The sequence below is a fragment of the Myotis lucifugus genome, unplaced genomic scaffold (genome assembly GCF_000147115.1).
Source record: "Myotis lucifugus unplaced genomic scaffold, Myoluc2.0 scaffold_4, whole genome shotgun sequence".
Lineage (NCBI taxonomy): Eukaryota > Metazoa > Chordata > Mammalia > Chiroptera > Vespertilionidae > Myotis > Myotis lucifugus.
Window position 1 is genome coordinate 11406793 of NW_005871052.1, and position 18204 is coordinate 11424996.

An 18204-nucleotide genomic window follows, 5' to 3' on the forward strand; every position below is an offset into this window, starting at 1 on the left:
GAATGACTCTGATATATAACTGTGGTTGGAAAACATTGCCATGAAACACAGACATAGATTATCAGTTGGTTTCACATTTTACTTTTCACCCAATATGGAAAATTTAAAGAAATAGTTTGTATTCAAAATCAACAAACAGGTTAGAATTAGCAAGCTAGAGATAGTAAATTGGACCGTAGAAAATTCTCAAAAACACTGGAATTGTTACAGATAATGTCTGGAGAGGCAGGTACAGAAAGTTGATGCTATGCTTCAAGGCTTTACTCTTGCCTAGAGACCTTTCCTGTAATAAAGAACAGTGTCCTCTTTGTCTTTTCTCTGCCTTTAAGCAAGATTGAAATGTTAATAGAATTAATAATAATACATAACTGAATGGTAACTTTAAGAGTCTTCAAAGTACCTTCACACATTCTTTAATTTTATCTTCAACACAACTATATGAGATAGCTAAGGAAGAGATTATAGTAGAACTAGTAACTGACAAAGAGAGGACCTGAACCAAGGTTTTTAGATTCCAAATCTGCATTGCCACCCTAAACTGTATATTCAATACAATTTTGCCAAAAATTATTCCTCAATCCCCTTCATGCTAAATAAACTTTATATTTCTTCATGCCCATTTTAACCTGACAGTATATTCATGATTGACATACCTCCAGTCATCATATATATATGATTTTCAGTTCTATTTATTTTTTTCATTTATCCACAGTCATTATATTTACTTTTAAATAACTATAAAAGTGCATGAAGTTGCTATACCATGATATGCCATTATTTACACAACCATTCCCATGTTTAGCTTACTTCTGGTTTTACGCTTGTGACTAATGCTGCTATAAGCACTCTTGTACATAGGGTTTGTTTGTTTTTTCCCTTTTGAGTTATTTTGTTAGGATAAACTCCCAGAAACAGGATTGGGGTTAGAGGGCATCAACACTTTTACGACTCATCAGGCAATGCCAGACTGCCTTTCAAAAAAGATTGAACCAATTTACTTAATTACTTTAAAGATACTGAAGCAGTGCTTTTGGCTATTGTGTTTGTACTGCCTTTCAGAATAGATGACTGATGTCTCCTGATGATTGGTCCTTCAGAAGTGATTTTCTTTTTCTCTATCACAGATGACTCCAGGCGAGATTAAATTCTCTGTTCATGTGGAGTCTGTCCTAAATCGTGTGCCTCAGCCAGAATACCGCCAGCTTCTGGTTGAAGCCATTCTTGTCCTCACCATGATGGCAGATATTGAAATTCATAGTATTGGAAGCATTATTGCCGTGGAAAAAATAGTGCATATTGCCAATGACTTGTTCCTTCAAGAACAGGTAGGCAAACTGGTTGTTTTCTCAAAAGGGAATGTCTGGCACTAATCTGAATGCATTGAGAACTCTTCCTGAAGGCAAGGTCATTTTCTTGTGCCCTATACCTCATCGCTCTTTTCTGGGTCCCTTTTGTGATGGCTCTGAACTGATTGCAAAGGAAGTAGGCTGCGAGATGACCTGCCTTTCACCCTGTGTTATATGCCTGTTAGATTGTAAAGTTGCCTGGAACTCAGGAGGCTTTTATGCTTTTCATTGTATTTCAAACTTTTTATTATACTACTTTTTGTTGTGATAAGAACTTAATGAGAGACTATTGGGTGTTATACCCTTTCTGAAGTATTAAGGAAAAGAGAATATTGTATTTTAGTTTGGGTTTGGTTTTGCTTTTGATGCTTACCTATAGGAAAATATTAAAGTGAACCTTTTAATTCTACATTTTTTCTTAATAAATTTTCTTCCAGGAAATTAACCATATCGTAAAAATGTAAACTATTTATTGAAAGGTTTCCAAATGTTTCCTAGATCTAGTGTAGGAACACATAAGGTGATGGACATGCACTGTTGTCCATAGGAAAATCTCTAAGACATTGACAGGTGTTTTATTCTCTTAGGCACTATGGGTAGATGCAAAAAAGTAAAAGTATCTAGGATTTTCTAGGACAATCCTGATTTTAAATATTCTGGGTTGCAGTCAGTTTGTGAATCAGAAATGCGATGCCTTTTAGACATAGACTCTAGCTTAGAAAGCTTATAGTATACCTGAATTAAGTCAACTTAGAAAGAAATAATGATCAAATGCAAGATAACATAATACACAGCTGAAATCAGTAGTATTAGAATGGTTCAGACTAAAGTCCCTCTAGGGCAGTGGTCGGCAAACTCATTAGTCAACGGAGCCAAATATCAACAGTACAACGATTGAAATTTCTTTTGAGAGCTAAATTTTTTAAACTTAAACTATATAGGTAGGTACATTGTTATTAACTTAATTAGGGTACTCCTAAGGTTTAGGAAGAGCCACATTCAAGGGGCCAAAGAGCCGCGTGTGGTTCGCGAGCTGCAGTTTGCCAACCACGGCAGGGTGATTTGTAAGTATTAACATTTGAATTTTAATAGGCATAACTCATTTAATTATCAATTTTATTTAACTTTCAAATATTCTAAATAATTAATACTTTAAATATAATACATATGAGTTTTTGATCTAGTGAAAAAAATGCATGTATAGAATATATTCCCTGCTTTGTGCATCACCCTGATCCCTTCCTGGCTAAACAGCCTAAGATCCAACTAGTTGGTGATGGGGAGGAGGCTCTGAGTTACCCTAATCAGACTTTAATTAGTAGGATTAGTAATTTTTCCTTTCCCCTGTGTTCTCCCACCTTTAAAAACCAAACAGAAAACCCTCGGCGCAGATGATATCATGTTGGCAAAGGATCCTGCATCTGGCATCTGTACTCTTCTGTACGACAGTGCACCCAGTGGCAGGTTTGGCACCATGACCTACCTCTCCAAGGCAGCCGCCACCTACGTGCAGGAGTTCCTGCCCCACAGCATATGTGCCATGCAATGAGGCCTTTGGGCCCTGGCTACTAGGAGCCTTTTGCCAGCTGGTTCCTGCCTCCGCTGATTGTGCATGGAACTGAACTGTGATGGCCTGATCACTCCCACTCTGCCACAAGAAGAGTGAACTTTTCTGACAAACTAATTGCTTTAGAAGAAGTGAACCCTTGCTCACCCAGGCTCTTCATTGTGGGCCTTAATTCTTTCATGGGTCACAAAAGTATGCATGTGTTTTTATTCTCTAGACCTGTTACACACTTAGTATTCTAACTGCTGTTTAGGGAGCAGGTATTAATAACGTATTCTTCAAGTTTGGTTTTCCTATGTGTGGTTTCCTTGTGTGAATGAGTGGTGGGTACTTTGAGACATTATTTCAAGTGAGTAAAGCCTAAATTGTTGCATTTTATGCTGCTATGAATTGCAAATATTTGTTCTAAGTGCCTTTTCTTGGAAAAAGAGGGTAGCAGATTATAGTTTCCTTCTTTACTCTCATGTTGCCTCACACTGAGTGATATGCTCCTTCCTGTGTAGAATTATTGTTTCTGCTTTTGCCTTTTCTGTATCCGCACACATGATTTCTAGTCTCCCTTTGGTGAAATGTCAAAAACTGAAAGTCTAGTATATAAAGTTCAGGATTTGTGCATTAACACTTGAAGCCACTTTTGTGAAGATTGCTGGGACTCAGATATGTATTTGTAGTAGAAAATTCAGAATAACCCAGAGAAATGAAGCCAGGAGCCCAATTCCAGAGAGGATAGGGGGCAGAAGAAAAGATGCCTAGGTGGTATATTATGTCTAGGAAACAAAGAGAGAATCAGAGGTGGCTCCGTGCCCTGAAGAGAGCCTTGTGCACCTACTCCTGGCCTCTGAAGAGTGGGCTGGCACACAACACAGAGAGTAATTGAAGCCTCTTTGGCAACCAGGAATCAGCAGTCCAGTCTCTGGATGCTTTCCTGAGCACTCTTTTCTTGTTTTCACCTGGTCTCTGTCACACTCACCTACTTACTTTCTACAGCATCCACCCCATCCCCAATTCCAGGCCCTCCCATTTATTCTTAAACTCTTTCACTTACATCTTCACTTCCTGATTCTAGTGTTGGTGTATAGCTTGCTATCTGTGGGCATATATCCATTTCTTGCACACAACTGCATTTGTGTGTGTCTAAGCATACGTGGGAAATTTTCTGAATATAAGTACTTTTATGTGGTTGTATATCTGTAGCTATATTTGATAGACTAAGCAAGTATGTAAATATGAGTGTTGCTTCTGGTGGGGGCAATGACTGTGGCCTCAGGCTGACATAGAAAGGATAGTGGAAGAAAAGTTAAGTCCTCTTCTCCAGTCCCATGCTTAGGCAGCCTTGTTTGAAGAATGTCTTTCCTAACTCTTGGTTCAGACTGCTATAACAAAAACTACAGACTAGATGGCTTAAACAACAGACATTTATTTCCCATCATTCTGAAGGCTGAGAGATCCAAGATCAAGGTCCCAGCAGATTCAGTGTTTGATGAGGGCCTGCTTCCTGGTTTGCAGATGGCTGTCTTCTTGTGGTGTCTTCACATGGTGCAGAGACAGAGCTCAGGTCTCTTCCTCTCTTATAAAGGGTATTAATCCTGTCCTGGAGACTCTATGCTCATGGCTTCATCTAATCCTTATTAGCTCTGAAAAAAGTCCCTACCTCCAACTACCATGACACTGGGGGTGAAAGTTTCAACCTCTGAATTTGGGAGGGACACATTTAGTCTATAGCACTTTCCTCTGATTTATGTATAAAGGCGCTCCTAATTTCTCTGCTTGCTCTCAGAGAATTTCCTACTTCAATCCCCTCATTCCCTCTGGTTTTTCCGTTTTTTTTCTCCAAGAATGGAGATGGAGAAGGGGGACTCTCTAAATAATTTTTACAGAACCAGTGACAATCTTATAAGTACACATGAATAAGTGAGCAGAGTAGGGTGATAGAAAACAAACAAAGAGAGGATGGCCAGGCTTCTCAGTACCTCTCTTAGAGCAAATGGAAACACACAGTAAGTAGCTTTCTGCTTACATGATTTTCTGGATCATGTACAAAGATAATTTACAACCTGTTCTGAAACTTTGTCTTTTCACTAGCTGCAAGTATGCCCCAACTACCCAGAGTGCATCTGTAGTGGCATAGGTGAAAACCACCGCTCCCTCCCACACTAATTTGCCTGCACTGACACCGATGGCTGCATTTCTCTGGGTTACTAAGTTGTCCAGCACTATGCTGCCCTTTCACTATGTTTTGCTTTTAAAACAACTTTTTAGAAAACTCGATTTGTATTTTACTCATTTTAAGCATGTGATACTAAAAAAGATGGATTTTTAAAGCACTTCTGTTTTTAAAATAGAATAAAAATAGAATTTCCAATTAAATCATGTGTAAAACTTAACATGTGTTTTTGTGATTGGAGTTTATTTCATGGCTCTATTTTATGTAATCTAATTACACACTACAGTCCAAGCTCATTAGTTGGGTCAAAGTGTAATAATATTAATACATAAATCACACATTATACATTATATTATGTTATACTAGAGGCCCGGTGCATGAAATTTGTACACTGGGGGGGGGGGCCCTCAGCCCAGCCTGTGCCCTCTTGCAGTCCGGGAGCCCTTGGGGGATGTCTGACTGATGACTTAGGCCCACTTTCCCACGGGACATCCTTAGCGCTGCCGTGGAGGCAGGAGAGGCTCCCACCACCACTGCTGTACTCACCAGCTGTGGCTGAGCGACACTCCCCCTGTGAGAGCGCACTGACCACCAGGGGGCAGCTCCTGCGTTGAGTGTCTGCTCCCTGGTGGTCAGTGCACGTCATAGCAACTGGTCGTTCCACCATTTGGTTGATTTGCATATTAGCCTTTTATTATATAGGATAATTTATGTAAAGAAATGCAGTTTTACAATTAAAATACACACCCGCTCAAACTAGGCTCACTAAATTCAATTGGGTTTATTGATGTTTTTAGGAAACCTGTTCTAATGAATGAATAAGACTGATTTTTACTCAGCATTAACAGTTGTGTGTAAATGGTACTTCTGTGCTACTGGAAGGACTAAGGACAATTTGTTCTCTTAAGTATTATAAATATTCAACAGATTCTTGTTTGTACTACTCATTAGCTTTTTGTGTAAAAGAAGAGGGTTCACCCAGTAAAGATGAACAGTTGCTATAGTCCCATCCTGGTTAGTTAGGTTTTACTACATTTGGGGAATTTTATGCAGCTGGCAGGGCAAAAGTTGTTCTTAGCCACAGCTCACAAAACCTCTACCATCCATTTTTGCACTTGCCAAATACCTAGTATCTTTACTAATGCAGTGGAGACACAGTGTTTTCCACATATAGTCTTCACTTTCTAGTAAACTTGGTTAACCTTAGGTCTTGGTTTGCCCAGAACAGTCCCCATCTATGCCTATTGTCCTGGCATAATTATGAATAGCACTCTCTGTCACTCTCAAAAGTGTCCCAGTTTGGATGATATGGTCACCTTAAGCAGACCACTTAAGAAGAAGTCTGATTTCTTTTAAGGGTAAGCCTAAAAGCCAAGGACCTATTCTCAAACCACTAGCAATACTCATGCAGTAAAGGTATGGGGATGAGAACAACAATGGGGGGAGACTTTTCCAAAAATTAAGGAATATTTGGCATAATGCCAAACATTGTTATATGGGCATTTGGCAAGGACTGAGGCACTTAGCTTTTAAGCAAATTGTTCCAGATCAAACAACTAGTACGTGGTAGAGCTGGGATTTGAGCCCAAGCAGTGTGATTCTAGAGTTCAGATTTGTTGAGACATTCCCCAAAGAAAAGACATTAGAAAATGGTGTGAAAACTAGGGCCAGTCTGTTAAGTACAGTTGACGTATCAATAAGCAGACTGTGAAATGCACAGAAGAAGATGGCCAAAGGAGTAGGTACCTTTATAATATATTTGCTTTCCTGCTTCTGCCAGCAAGTAAAGGCAGGAGAAATCAACGAAAGTGGCACAGCCCAACATGACCTGCTAGTTCAAAAACTACCTTTAGCAATAATGCCCAAGGTAAGTCAGTCAAGGAACTTGCTCAGTGGCACCACACACAGGAAAACTTTGGAGCCACGATTCAAGCTACTTCTGAACTCAAGTACTCTGGCTGCAAATCCATTGTTTTGGAAAAGGTTTTCTTCCCAACTTAAGGACCGTATGGTTATTAAGCGTGTGGAAAACTGAGGTTAGGGACTTATGGCAAGGTTTGTGTTCTGTCTTAGTCATAAACAAGGCTCCAGCCTCCCTGTGAGATTTGCTGCAGGAATACGCTGCCAATTACAAAGCCTCCTGCAACAGTTTATCTTTCACCACAGTTGAATCCTCTTGCCAATTGAGGATACTGTTTCCAGTTTAAAAGCAAAGTTCCCACGTTGAAGTGTTCAGTTACCTGTTTGTTTGCTACGTCTGAAAGAACACATAAAACAATCTTTTTTCATGTCATCTGATTAGACTAGATTTTTGGGTGTCAGTTGGTCAACCTTACCCTCTCCCTTCCATTGCCTATCTAGTAAGGTCGAGGACAAGTCCCATTTCCTCCTTATAGCGCCCACCTGTCATGATCTCATCTTTCAATTCTTTATTGTTTAAAGTATTACATAAATCTCCTTTTTCCTCCATTGACCTCTCCCCAGCCACTCCCAGCACCCAGTACATACGCTCACCCCGCTACAGTCTGTGCCCATTGGTTATGCTCATATGCATGCATACAAGTCCTTTGGTTGATCTCTTCCCTCCCCTTCCCCTGCCTTCCCTCTTAGGTTGGACAGTCTGTTCGATGCTTCTATGACTCTGGCTCTATTTTTGTTCATCAGTTTAATGTTGTTCATTATATTCCACAAATGATTGAGATCATGTGATAATTATCTTTCTCTGACTGGCTTATTTCGCTTAGCATAATGCTCTCCAGGTCCAACCATGCTGCTGCGAATGGTAAGAGTTCCTTCTTTTTTACAGTAGCGTAGTAACCCATTGAGCAGATGTACCAGTTTTTTAATCCACTCATCTGCTGATGGGCACGTAGGCTGATTCCAAATCTTAGCTATTGTAAATTGTGCTGCTATGAATAGAGGGGTGCATATATCGTTTCTGATCAGTGTTTCTGATTTCTTATGATATATTCCTAGAAGTTGGAAGTCCCATCAGTCAATTCTTAAAGCCCAAGGGGCTTGTTCCCCTCTGTCTATAAACAGATGCGTTTCTCCCTTGTCCTAAAAAAAACATTCCTGGGCTCTGACATTCCCCCAGGCTGATATACTACTTTTTTTCACAATTTCTTCAAAGGAAACTACACTTGACAATGTTGACCGCACTCTTGAACCCTCTGCAATCTGGCTTTCTCTCTACCTCTCTCTCTTTTTTTTTCCATAGAGCACCAGTGAGCTCCCAATGACAAAAGGATTCTTTGACTCTTTTGCAATACATGACATTGTTATTACCTTTTCCTTATAACCCTGTCACCCCTTGATTTATATGAAACTGTACTATACTAGTTATCACCCAACTATTCCTTTTTTGTCTCCTTTCTGGCATCTTTTCTCCTCCTAACCCCCACAAACAGGCATTCTCAAAAATTACATTATCTTCCTAGCTCAAAGTTTCTCACCATGGTGTGGGGCAGGTTTTAAAAAGTGACATCTGATTGAGGTTTTTTTTTTAAGCTCACTCTGATGGCTGCTAAAAAGAATGAGTTGAAAGTCAGCAGGAGTGGAATAGAAACTAGTCAGATATTGCTGAAGGTCCAGGTGAGAGATTAGAGTTCCAGGGCTCAGGTAGCAGCAGTGTGGATGGAGGGAAGTGGATGTACAGTATTTAAGACATGTCTTGGAGGTGGAACCAATGTAAATTGCTGATGGATTAGATTTGAGAGTGAAGGAAAGAGCGAATACAAATAACTCCCAGGTTTCTGGCTTAGGCAACTTGATAGCTGTTGGTCTTGTTACTGAGCTGTGAAAGATGGGGAAGGGGTGGGAAAGACTTGGATGGGGAAATCAGGAATTTGGTTTGAAAATGTTAAGTAAGATGTAACTGACATTCCAGTGTAGTTCTCTTAACTTCTCAGATAGATCCCTTGACAATCTCAACCACTCATGACTTTAGCTATCTCTTTCTTATGTAGGGAAAAATGGGTTCAGCACCTGCTTAACTTGTTGATTTATGAAATTCAACACTTTTAACATTTTTAAAATCTAACTCATGTTCATTCTGTTTTACCCTATGAGTTATTCCTCCTCGTTCTCTTCTGCGTTATATTGATACTACTAGACTCTTCACCAAGACTTTAAATTTAAGAGTTTTCACTGACTCTTTTCCATCTCTCTCTCACCAATATCCAAGTAGTAAGGAGGACCTATTGAACCTACCCTGTGTATTGTTTCTCCCTCTCTGCTCCCATTGCCCCTACCCTAGTTTAAATCATCATTACTTATTGTCTGGACCATTGTGACACTCTCCCTGCCTCTTGTCTTTCAATAGCTCATCTTTCCTGCACACTACTGCTGTAGAAATCTTTTTTAAAAAAGATTTCTGTTTTAATATCTTCCCATTTTTCACAGGATGAGAAGTCTGTTTAGCCTGGCATTCAAAACCCTTCATTATCCAGCCCTTTCATCTAAACTACACTAGATACACTAGTATTCTCCTTTGTATTTTCACTTATGTTGGTGATGCTAGTCTGTATGCCCTCCCCTGGTTCCCATCTTCAAGTAAAATCCTGTCTATCTGCTAAGACCCCCTCTAATGACACTGAATAAGAATCCCAGTTGCCATTTAAGTACCAGTTATCAAATACTTGATGCTTATTTATTAAGTAATCTAAGCATCCTATATTCATTATCTGACTCTGCGTTGCATATGTTTTTTTGTGTGTATTTGTCTCATCACTATGAGCATGCAAATTCCCTAAGAACAGAGATCAAATTGAATTCTTAGCTGTACCATACTTAGTTGATGTCAGCTAAGAGTACCTTTATAATATATTTGACTGAATTTTGCAAATATATTTGACTGAATTTGTGCAGAGCTTTGAACTTGTTGCTATGGGAAAGTATAAAAGAAGCTGGAGGGCTTACATTCTAGTTAAAGAACACATCACAGGAAAAAGAAACATTTGCAGAATACGAAGTATTGTGGGGATACTAAATGGACGAATGAACAAATTTAGATTTAACACAGTTATCCTTGGAGGAATCAAGTTTATACAGTAAAGGCTTCAATGTCAGGCAGACCTGGTTTTGAATTCCTGCTTTTCTAAGTAAAAGGGCGCATTACAACCTCCTTCATAGAACTGTTGCAAGGACGAAATGAGATAATATATACAAGTGCATATTGAAATGCTCAATAAATATTTAGAGAGTAAAAAGCAAGGTAGATTTTTGAAGAAGGTATGGATATTGGGTTGTCTGAGGCGTGTTAGTAAGTCAGTTCAGGCTTCAGCATTGATCAGCTTGTATTAGTGCATAGAGTCCTCTAGGAACTTGGAAATACTGGTAATAATTCTAAAACTGCTTCAGAGTATTATTTAATGTGGACCCTCACATGAAACCTAAACAATTTCCCTAACTTTTCAACAGCTGCAAAAGCAAGGGGAGTTAAATCAGCAATCTCCAAACATTACAGAAAGTATCTGCTTACACCTTTAGTGCACATGAGTTTTTAAGGAGTAATTTGACATCATTGTTTGGAGTCTACCAAGCAATTTCCAGAGTACCAGCCAGCCTCTTGGGAAAGTGCTATCAGCTTTGCCAGAGTCAATTTGAGAGTGTTAACTCTTTAAAAAATTGATCACTTTTATCTATACATATGAGATTGTTAACTCTTAAAAACATGGATAGGTGATGAAAAGCAATGAGGCACAGAGGCACAGAAGTTATTGTGTAAACTTTTCAAACCCTTTGTAGCATTAATTGGTCCTCCACCAAAAAAAAAAAAAGTCACTCTGGTAGCTGGGCGGTACTCTTGGTGGCCACATTGTGTCTGCCTTTAATTATATGGGTGTGTTTTCAGATTGAAACAATTCATAAAGAGTTGAGGCTTTTTTTTTTTTTTTTTTAGCGCTAAAACTCAAATTCGCGGCTATTTTAATAATTAACCCGGTTCTTCCGCTCCTCAAATTCCTCTAAACTACATCTCCCAGCATGCTCTGAAGCTCGTCTGACCTCATCTCAAATGGCCCCGTAGGGCAACAAGGATGGTTAGTTTTGACCGTGCTTATATGTACCATAAAACATCGATCCTAATTGACAGTTATCTGGGCTTTTATATCTGCCAACCTGCCAACCTTTTTTGAACTGTGGTCACTAAATGAAGAGGTTCTGGCCTGGGAAGGCCCATGCATTCCTTCAATTGGATGGAGAGCGAGGACAGTGACTGGCGATCTGGAGAATAGGAGGGAATGTTGACTAGGGAGCACCGCTGCAGCCGATCAGAGGAGCAGGAACTGGAGCCCGGGCTGAGTCCGAGAAAAGCCGGATCCGGATGGTGGCCCCGGAACGGCTGGAAGTGGAAGATGGAGGAGCCAGAGGAACCTGCAGACAGTGGGCATTCCCTGCCCCCGGTTTACATCTACAGTCCCGAGTATGTCAGCATGTGCGACTCCCTGGCCAAAGTCCCCAAAAGGGTAAGAGAACTTGGGATGAAAGTCCGTGGGCTTTTGCGGTGGGGGTGGGGTTGGGGTTGGAGGGGTGGACGGGAGGCATTAGGAAGCGAAGAAAATACTGGGCTGGGGGAAATCTTCAGCAGTAATTTGGGCAGTTGTACGAGGCGATGGAGGAAGTGTTCCCTTACAGTTTCTGAGGGTACTGTGTTTATCAGTCGGGCTCCCAATGGACACATATGGGGGCGGGAGGGCCGGAGGAGGGTCTGGCACTGATGGGTGGTGTCTCTATTGCAAGGGGTCCCTGAAGTGGTGGAGAAGCTGCAGGACAAAAGTGGTCCATCAGCTCCCTCAGGCCCCGTAGCTTTCTCCTTAGCGATTGGTATCTATATTGTCTGCAGTGCTTTGTAACTGTTAAGTAAAACGAAAAGAGTGGGGCTAAAAGTTCGTTCCTTTGTTCAGGATAATGAAGTCCACGCAATTTCTCGGAATTAAACATTAAGGGACTATTTTCTGCTTTTTTCTTTTTGCTGATGTTTTTAGGCCAGTATGGTACATTCTTTGATTGAAGCATATGCACTGCATAAACAAATGAGGTAAGTTATCTTTCATGAACAAAGCCCTGAACCCAGGTGGTCCTGGCCTTAAAATCCTGCTTCACAGTGGGACTAATTAGGGAGAGAGTGGTGCTTCTTTTAAAGTTTTTTGTGATTCATAGGGTATATAATTTGCCTGTAAAAGCTCTTTAAGAATTAAGAAAACTTGAAAAAAATGCACGAAGCACTTATGATCCATTTCAAATAGGACTTGACTGCTGAGAGGGAAAGTATCCTGGTGAACACACAATATAATATACACATGATGTGTTGTAGAATTTTATACCTGAAACCTATATAATTTTTTAAAGTTTGCTCTGAAAGAAGTAGAGCTTTTATTATTATTATTTTTATTGATTTTAGAGAGGAAGGAAGACGGAGAGATAGAAATATCAATGAGAGAGAATCATTGATTGGCTGCCTCCTGCACACCCCACACTGGGGATCAAGCCTGCAATCCAGGCATGTGCCCTGACTGGGAATCGAACCGTGACCTCCTGGTTCATAGCTCCACGCTCAACCACTGAGCCACGCCAGCCGGGCAAAACCTATACAATTTTATTAACCAATGTCACCCCAGTAAATTCAATAAAAAATAAAAAGAAAGTCTCATAGGGATAGGTGCTTTGTGGAAATTTTGAGGTGAATACATTTGGGCACTAAAAAATAGGTGTTCAGCTAGGAGTTGTTCTGATTTGTTTTTCCCCCTGAGCTAGATCTGAGGGTGCAGGTTCAACTTAAGACTTTTAGGCACACCATAACCACCACCAAACTTTAATGAGTGAGCCTGGAGACAAGTCAAAACCAAAGAAAATTCCTGTGACCAGGCACAGAGCTAAGTGCATTTTTTTTTTAAAGTGAACTCACTGTCATTTTAAGAGTAAATAAAAGTAACACCCGGACACTTGTAGAATTATTTATGACATTTTCTGGCCAAATAAATGTCTGTTTACACCTGTTAGTGTGATATGCCTCATTTCTCTCCCAGACGTACTGTAACAGGCTTTCAGATTTTATCCTTTTTATTAACTAAATCATTTATTGAGCACCTTCTTTGGGAATGTTTCTCAACCCATATATTTGATAAACATAAAAACGAATGCCTTCCATTAAAGTCATTTAACATTTCAAAAGCTGACTGTAAGACAAATCAAAACAAAGTAAAACTGTCACATTTCCTTGCTGGGTACATGGGGAGGCTTTCAGTAAGTATTAAGTAAGAGGAAGGTTACTAGAAGAACTATTAGGGCTGGGAAACATGGTCCAAGAAACTAAAAAATTTATTTTAATGGGCAGATTTGTCACTTCCAAGGATGTAGACATGTTTTCTTGAAGAAGGAGCAAGAATCAAATCCTCCAATCTTGGCTATATATAATTTTTTGAGGCGGAGCCTCAGGATTCTTCTGGCCTGTTTGGTGATTGCCCTAACATGAAAAGTCATAGTAATTCAGAAGAAACTTGTGGCTGTGCTGGGCCAGCACAGCCAAGGGTTCTGTGAGCCTGAGGGGTGGGGGTGGGGGGGCAGCGAAGGATGTAGAAAAGACAGACAAAGAGAATAAGCTGGGTGGATCTCCTTTGCCTGGCTGAGGCCACAGAGGGCAAGCTGAGCCTTTATTTTATAGCGGGAGGTAAACAAGGTAGTGGTCACTATAGTTACAGTGTTCTTGTGAGTTTCACTTGTTTTGGCAGCACTTGCTGCACCTCCTACAGCCCATTAGCTTCCCAGATAAGATCCAGGGCAGTGGTTCTCAACCCTGGCTGCAAATTAGAATCCCCGGACCTTTTAAAATTCCGGTTTTTGGCCCATTCTCCGAAATTCCTTTATTTGTAAAGGGTTGGCCGCCTTCCTAGTACAAAGAAACAGAATTTCCGAGGATGAGCCCAGAAATCAGGATTTTAAAAAGATTCCAGGTGATTCTAATGTGCAGCCAAAGGTTGAGAACCACTGATCTAGGGAGTCATAAAGTCAAGCCTAATTATGCTAAGAGGGCTGTGCCCTCTAAGCTGGGACTTGTTTGTGGCTTTGCCAACAGGTCAGTCCGAGGCTTAACCCTATAGCCGCTCCCTACATGTGGCCCTGTTCCCAATCAACAAACATTAAAAAAAAAGTACTGCCTCCTTGTAGCCTAGGTTATTGCTTTTCCAACTTAAATATGCATATGAATTACCTTGTTAAAATACAAATCTGACTCAGTGGGTTGGAGGTTAGGCTAAATTCTGCCTTTCTAACAAGCCCCCAGGTGATGCTGCTGTCAGTCACAGACCACCCTTTGAGTGGCCTGGGCAGTAGAGACAGTGGTGGAATCAGGAAGAGGAAATAGGAAATAAATAGGCAGCTAGAAGTTAGAGGTGGTAAGTCCTGTCATTAGCTTAGCATCTGTATTCTCTCAGTCACTCCTGTTTGTCACTTGTGAGGAGTTGGTTGGGAGCTTCTGGGTAAAGCCCAGCTCCAACTGTTTGCCCTTCCTCTCCTTCTCCTCAGAGGCAGGTCTGAGGGACCAAACACAGGAACTTTTATGTTTTGGGTTGCCTTTTTTTATCCTTTAATATTAACAATGATTATCCACAAAGCATTTTATATATGTTATCATATAAGTTCCATAAGATCTCCCCACTTTACAGATGAGGAAACTGAGCTACAGAAGAATTCTTATCTGAGGTTATAGAGCTGGTAAGTACAGTTAGTACAGGAATATAGTTATCTGACTCCAAATTCAAAATTCATAACAATATAACTGCCTATGAAAGTAAAAATATAGCTGAAAGGATTACATGGCCCAATTAGGAGCTGATTCAGATGAAAATATCTCAGCCTGCTGCTTTGTCATGAAATTTATAACTCTCAAAGTAATGTCCAATATCTGATTATTTAACTTAAATATACTTTCTTTTACTACCTATACACTCAAGGGGAAAATCTATCCTCTCACCCCCATTAATGGAGCCATTACATAGTTGTGAGGAAATAAAGACTACTGGTATATAGTGCATTGGAAGAACAGAACATGTTTATTACTTTAGCCACTGGAACAAGAAGCTAGTTGTATTTTCTGCTCATATCACTAGTTCCTGCTTCTAGCTTTTGGCATGCTCTGGATCTGACTCACTCACCTCTCCTTGTTCTCTGTTATTATTAGAATAGTTAAGCCCAAAGTGGCCTCCATGGAGGAGATGGCCACCTTCCACACCGATGCCTATCTGCAGCATCTCCAGAAGGTCAGCCAAGAAGGAGATGACGATCATCCAGACTCCATAGAATATGGCCTAGGTAATGTTATTACTAAGCAATGGTGGGAGATATACAACCTCCATTTATGTATCAGTACTACTTAATCTTTTATAACTTGCATGGTGGTCTTCAATACTTTTTAAATTAAGGACTAATGTGTTAACCACAACTTAATCTCTCAGTTTAGCCACATACATCTCACTTAACAAGCAAACCATTTGAGTTGAGCAGAACTGAATGATAATCAGATGGAGAAAAATCTTCCAGTTGCTTGGGTCTGGCTGTATATATGCTGATTTAACTGTCCTGTTACCTTATCTTTTAACTTGAGTACAGATTTATGTTGTGGCTAAGTTTTCTACTTTATCTTTCATTAAACAGCTGCATTTAAAACAATTGGAAGCGGCCAATAGCATAATCTAGAGAAACAACATAGTTTAGTAGAAGAACTGGACTGAGGGCAGGGCAAGAGACCTGTGTCCCAGGTCTGGTTCTTTGTGACCATAGAGAAGACATATCTCCTATTAGACTTCAGTATCTCCATCTATGGGACATGACAAGTTAATCTTGAAGGTTTAGCCTTTCTACCTCAACACTTTAAATAATTCTTTTCTTGATATTAGAGATGTTTCTCTCTTGTTTGGAGCTGATTTTAGCATAGTAGCTTTTTGGTAGGGTATGTTGTTGTCGTACTTCAACCTGTTCCTCCTAAGAGGGTTCTGGACCCAATTCCAATGTGTGGAGGGAGGGGTTTACCCCCACACCACCAAGCAATGCTCATGACATCAGCTGGGTGTCCTGCAATTCAACTCAATTCTGACACTATATACCTGGAGATGGTATCAAATTCCACAGGTAAAGGGCTTAGTCCCTCAAGACTGCTGCTCATTTCAGATGTCAATCACAAGCCCAGGCTGTTACCTGTACTTCTGACCCACTCCTTAGGTTTGATTAACTTGGTAGAGCGGCTCACAGAACTCAGGTAATCCATTTACTCTCTAGATTACCTATTAATTATACAGGTGACCCTTGAATAATGCAGGTTTGAGCTGTGCAGGTCCACTTATATGTGGATGTTTTTCAGTAAATACTATAAAATGTTTTTTCTCTCCCTTATGATTTTCTTAACAACCTTTTCTCTAGCTTACTTTATTGTAAGAATACAGTATACATACAAATAGCATACAAAATATGTGTTAATTGATTATTTATGTTATTGGTTAAGTTTTTAGGAAATCAAAAGTTACTACATGAATTTTCAATTATTCAGCATGGTTGGCCCCTCAACCCCTTTGTTGTTCAAGAGTCAACTGTAAATGGCTATAACTCAGGAGCAGCCAGATGGAAGAGATGCTTAATGCAAGGGATAGGGGGAAGGATGCAGTTTCCATGCCCTCTTCAAGCGTGCCACCCTACCCAAATCTCCACATGTTCATCAACCCAGAAGCTTTCTGAACCCTCTCCTATTGGGTTTTTATGGAGACTTTATTACATAGGTATGATTGGTTAAGTCAGGGGTCCTCAAACTTTTTAAACAGGGGGCCAGTTCACTGTCCCTCAGACCGTTGGAGAGCCGGACTATGGTTTAAAAAAAAAACTATGAACAAATTCCTATGCACACTGCACATATCTTATTTTGAAGTAAAAAAACAAAACTTCAAAAAAAAAAAAGGCTCTCCTAACTTCAAAAAAAAAGGCCCTACTAACTGGAAAATAAAAAAAAAAAAAGAGACCTCCTAACTTCAAAAAAAAAATAAATCCTAACTTGTTCTTACCTCGGTCCTCAGGCAGCAGCAGGCTCTGCACAGGCAAGCTCATGACTCGTCCGATCACAACCGAGACTGAGAGGAGGAGTCGAGAGACAGAGAGAAGGAGGGGAGTTGGAGAGTGCGGCGCACATTCAACACATGCCCACTGCGGGCCCGGGACGAGTCGGCTGCTAAGCAACAGGCAGCAGCAGCAAAAACACCTGGCAGGCCGGATAAATGTTTTCGGCGGGCCACATGTGGCCTGAGGGCCGTAGTTTGAGGACCCCTGGGTTAAGTCATTGATCAGTTGGTGATTGAACTAAATCTCTAGCTCCTCTCCCCTCACTAGAGGTCAAGGAGTGCGACTGAAACTTCCAACCCTCTAATCACATGGTTGGCTCCACTGGCAACCAGACTCATCCTTAGGTGTGGTCTACTGGTTGCCTCATTAACATAACACAGACACCTTTATGGATTGCTCTCATTACTGGGGAAATTCCAAGAGTTTTAGGAGCTCTGTACCAGAAATGGGGACAAAGGTCAAATATATTTCTTATTATAAATCACAATATCACACCTCCTCTTTCTCCAATTCATCTTTTAACAAGCTCTTTTGATGTTTTCCCAAAGGTTATGACTGTCCAGCTACAGAAGGGATATTTGACTACGCAGCATCTGTAGGAGGGGCTACAATCACAGCTGCCCAATGCCTGATTGATGGAATGTGCAGAGTAGCAATTAACTGGTCTGGAGGGTGGCATCATGCAAAGAAGTAAGAAAATGACCTTTCTGCTTTCTGCCTCTTTCCTTGAGTCAGTTCCTCTGTTATGTAAGCTCATATGCTTATTGTATTGGCATGCATATATATATATATATATATATATATATATATATATATATTAGACCAGACGAAGCTGGGGCTGCAAGGAAGCCCAGGTCCCGGGTGCCTGCCAGTGGCTGGAGGGAAGCCCGGGTCCCAGGTGCCAGAGGGAAGCCAGTGCCAGTAGCCGGGTGAAGGAAAGCCTACTCTTGCACAAATTTCGTGCATCGGGCCTCTAATGTGTGTGTGTGTGATATATATATATATATATATATATATATATATATATG

At 40.5% G+C, this 18204-nt stretch overlaps 2 protein-coding genes across 3 annotated transcripts in view; both read left to right on the forward strand.

Moving 5' to 3' along the window:
* PHKA1 (phosphorylase kinase regulatory subunit alpha 1) overlaps positions 1-5036 on the forward strand; it is a 217040-nt gene extending 212004 nt beyond the window's left edge. For both annotated transcript variants that reach the window (XM_006082857.3, XM_014465500.2), the window contains 2 exons: positions 1125-1325; positions 2722-5036. In XM_006082857.3, the coding sequence (XP_006082919.1) occupies positions 1125-1325; positions 2722-2895 (375 nt within the window). In that variant the 3' untranslated portion in view covers positions 2896-5036. The remainder of the gene's footprint in view (positions 1-1124; positions 1326-2721) is intronic.
* Positions 5037-11091: 6055 nt separating this feature from the next.
* The window catches only part of HDAC8 (histone deacetylase 8), a 385856-nt gene continuing 378743 nt past the window's right edge, over positions 11092-18204 (forward strand). The window contains exons 1-4 of the mRNA XM_006082861.3: positions 11092-11544; positions 12064-12116; positions 15255-15385; positions 17725-17866. Of these exons, the coding sequence (XP_006082923.1) occupies positions 11320-11544; positions 12064-12116; positions 15255-15385; positions 17725-17866 (551 nt within the window). The 5' untranslated portion in view covers positions 11092-11319. The remainder of the gene's footprint in view (positions 11545-12063; positions 12117-15254; positions 15386-17724; positions 17867-18204) is intronic.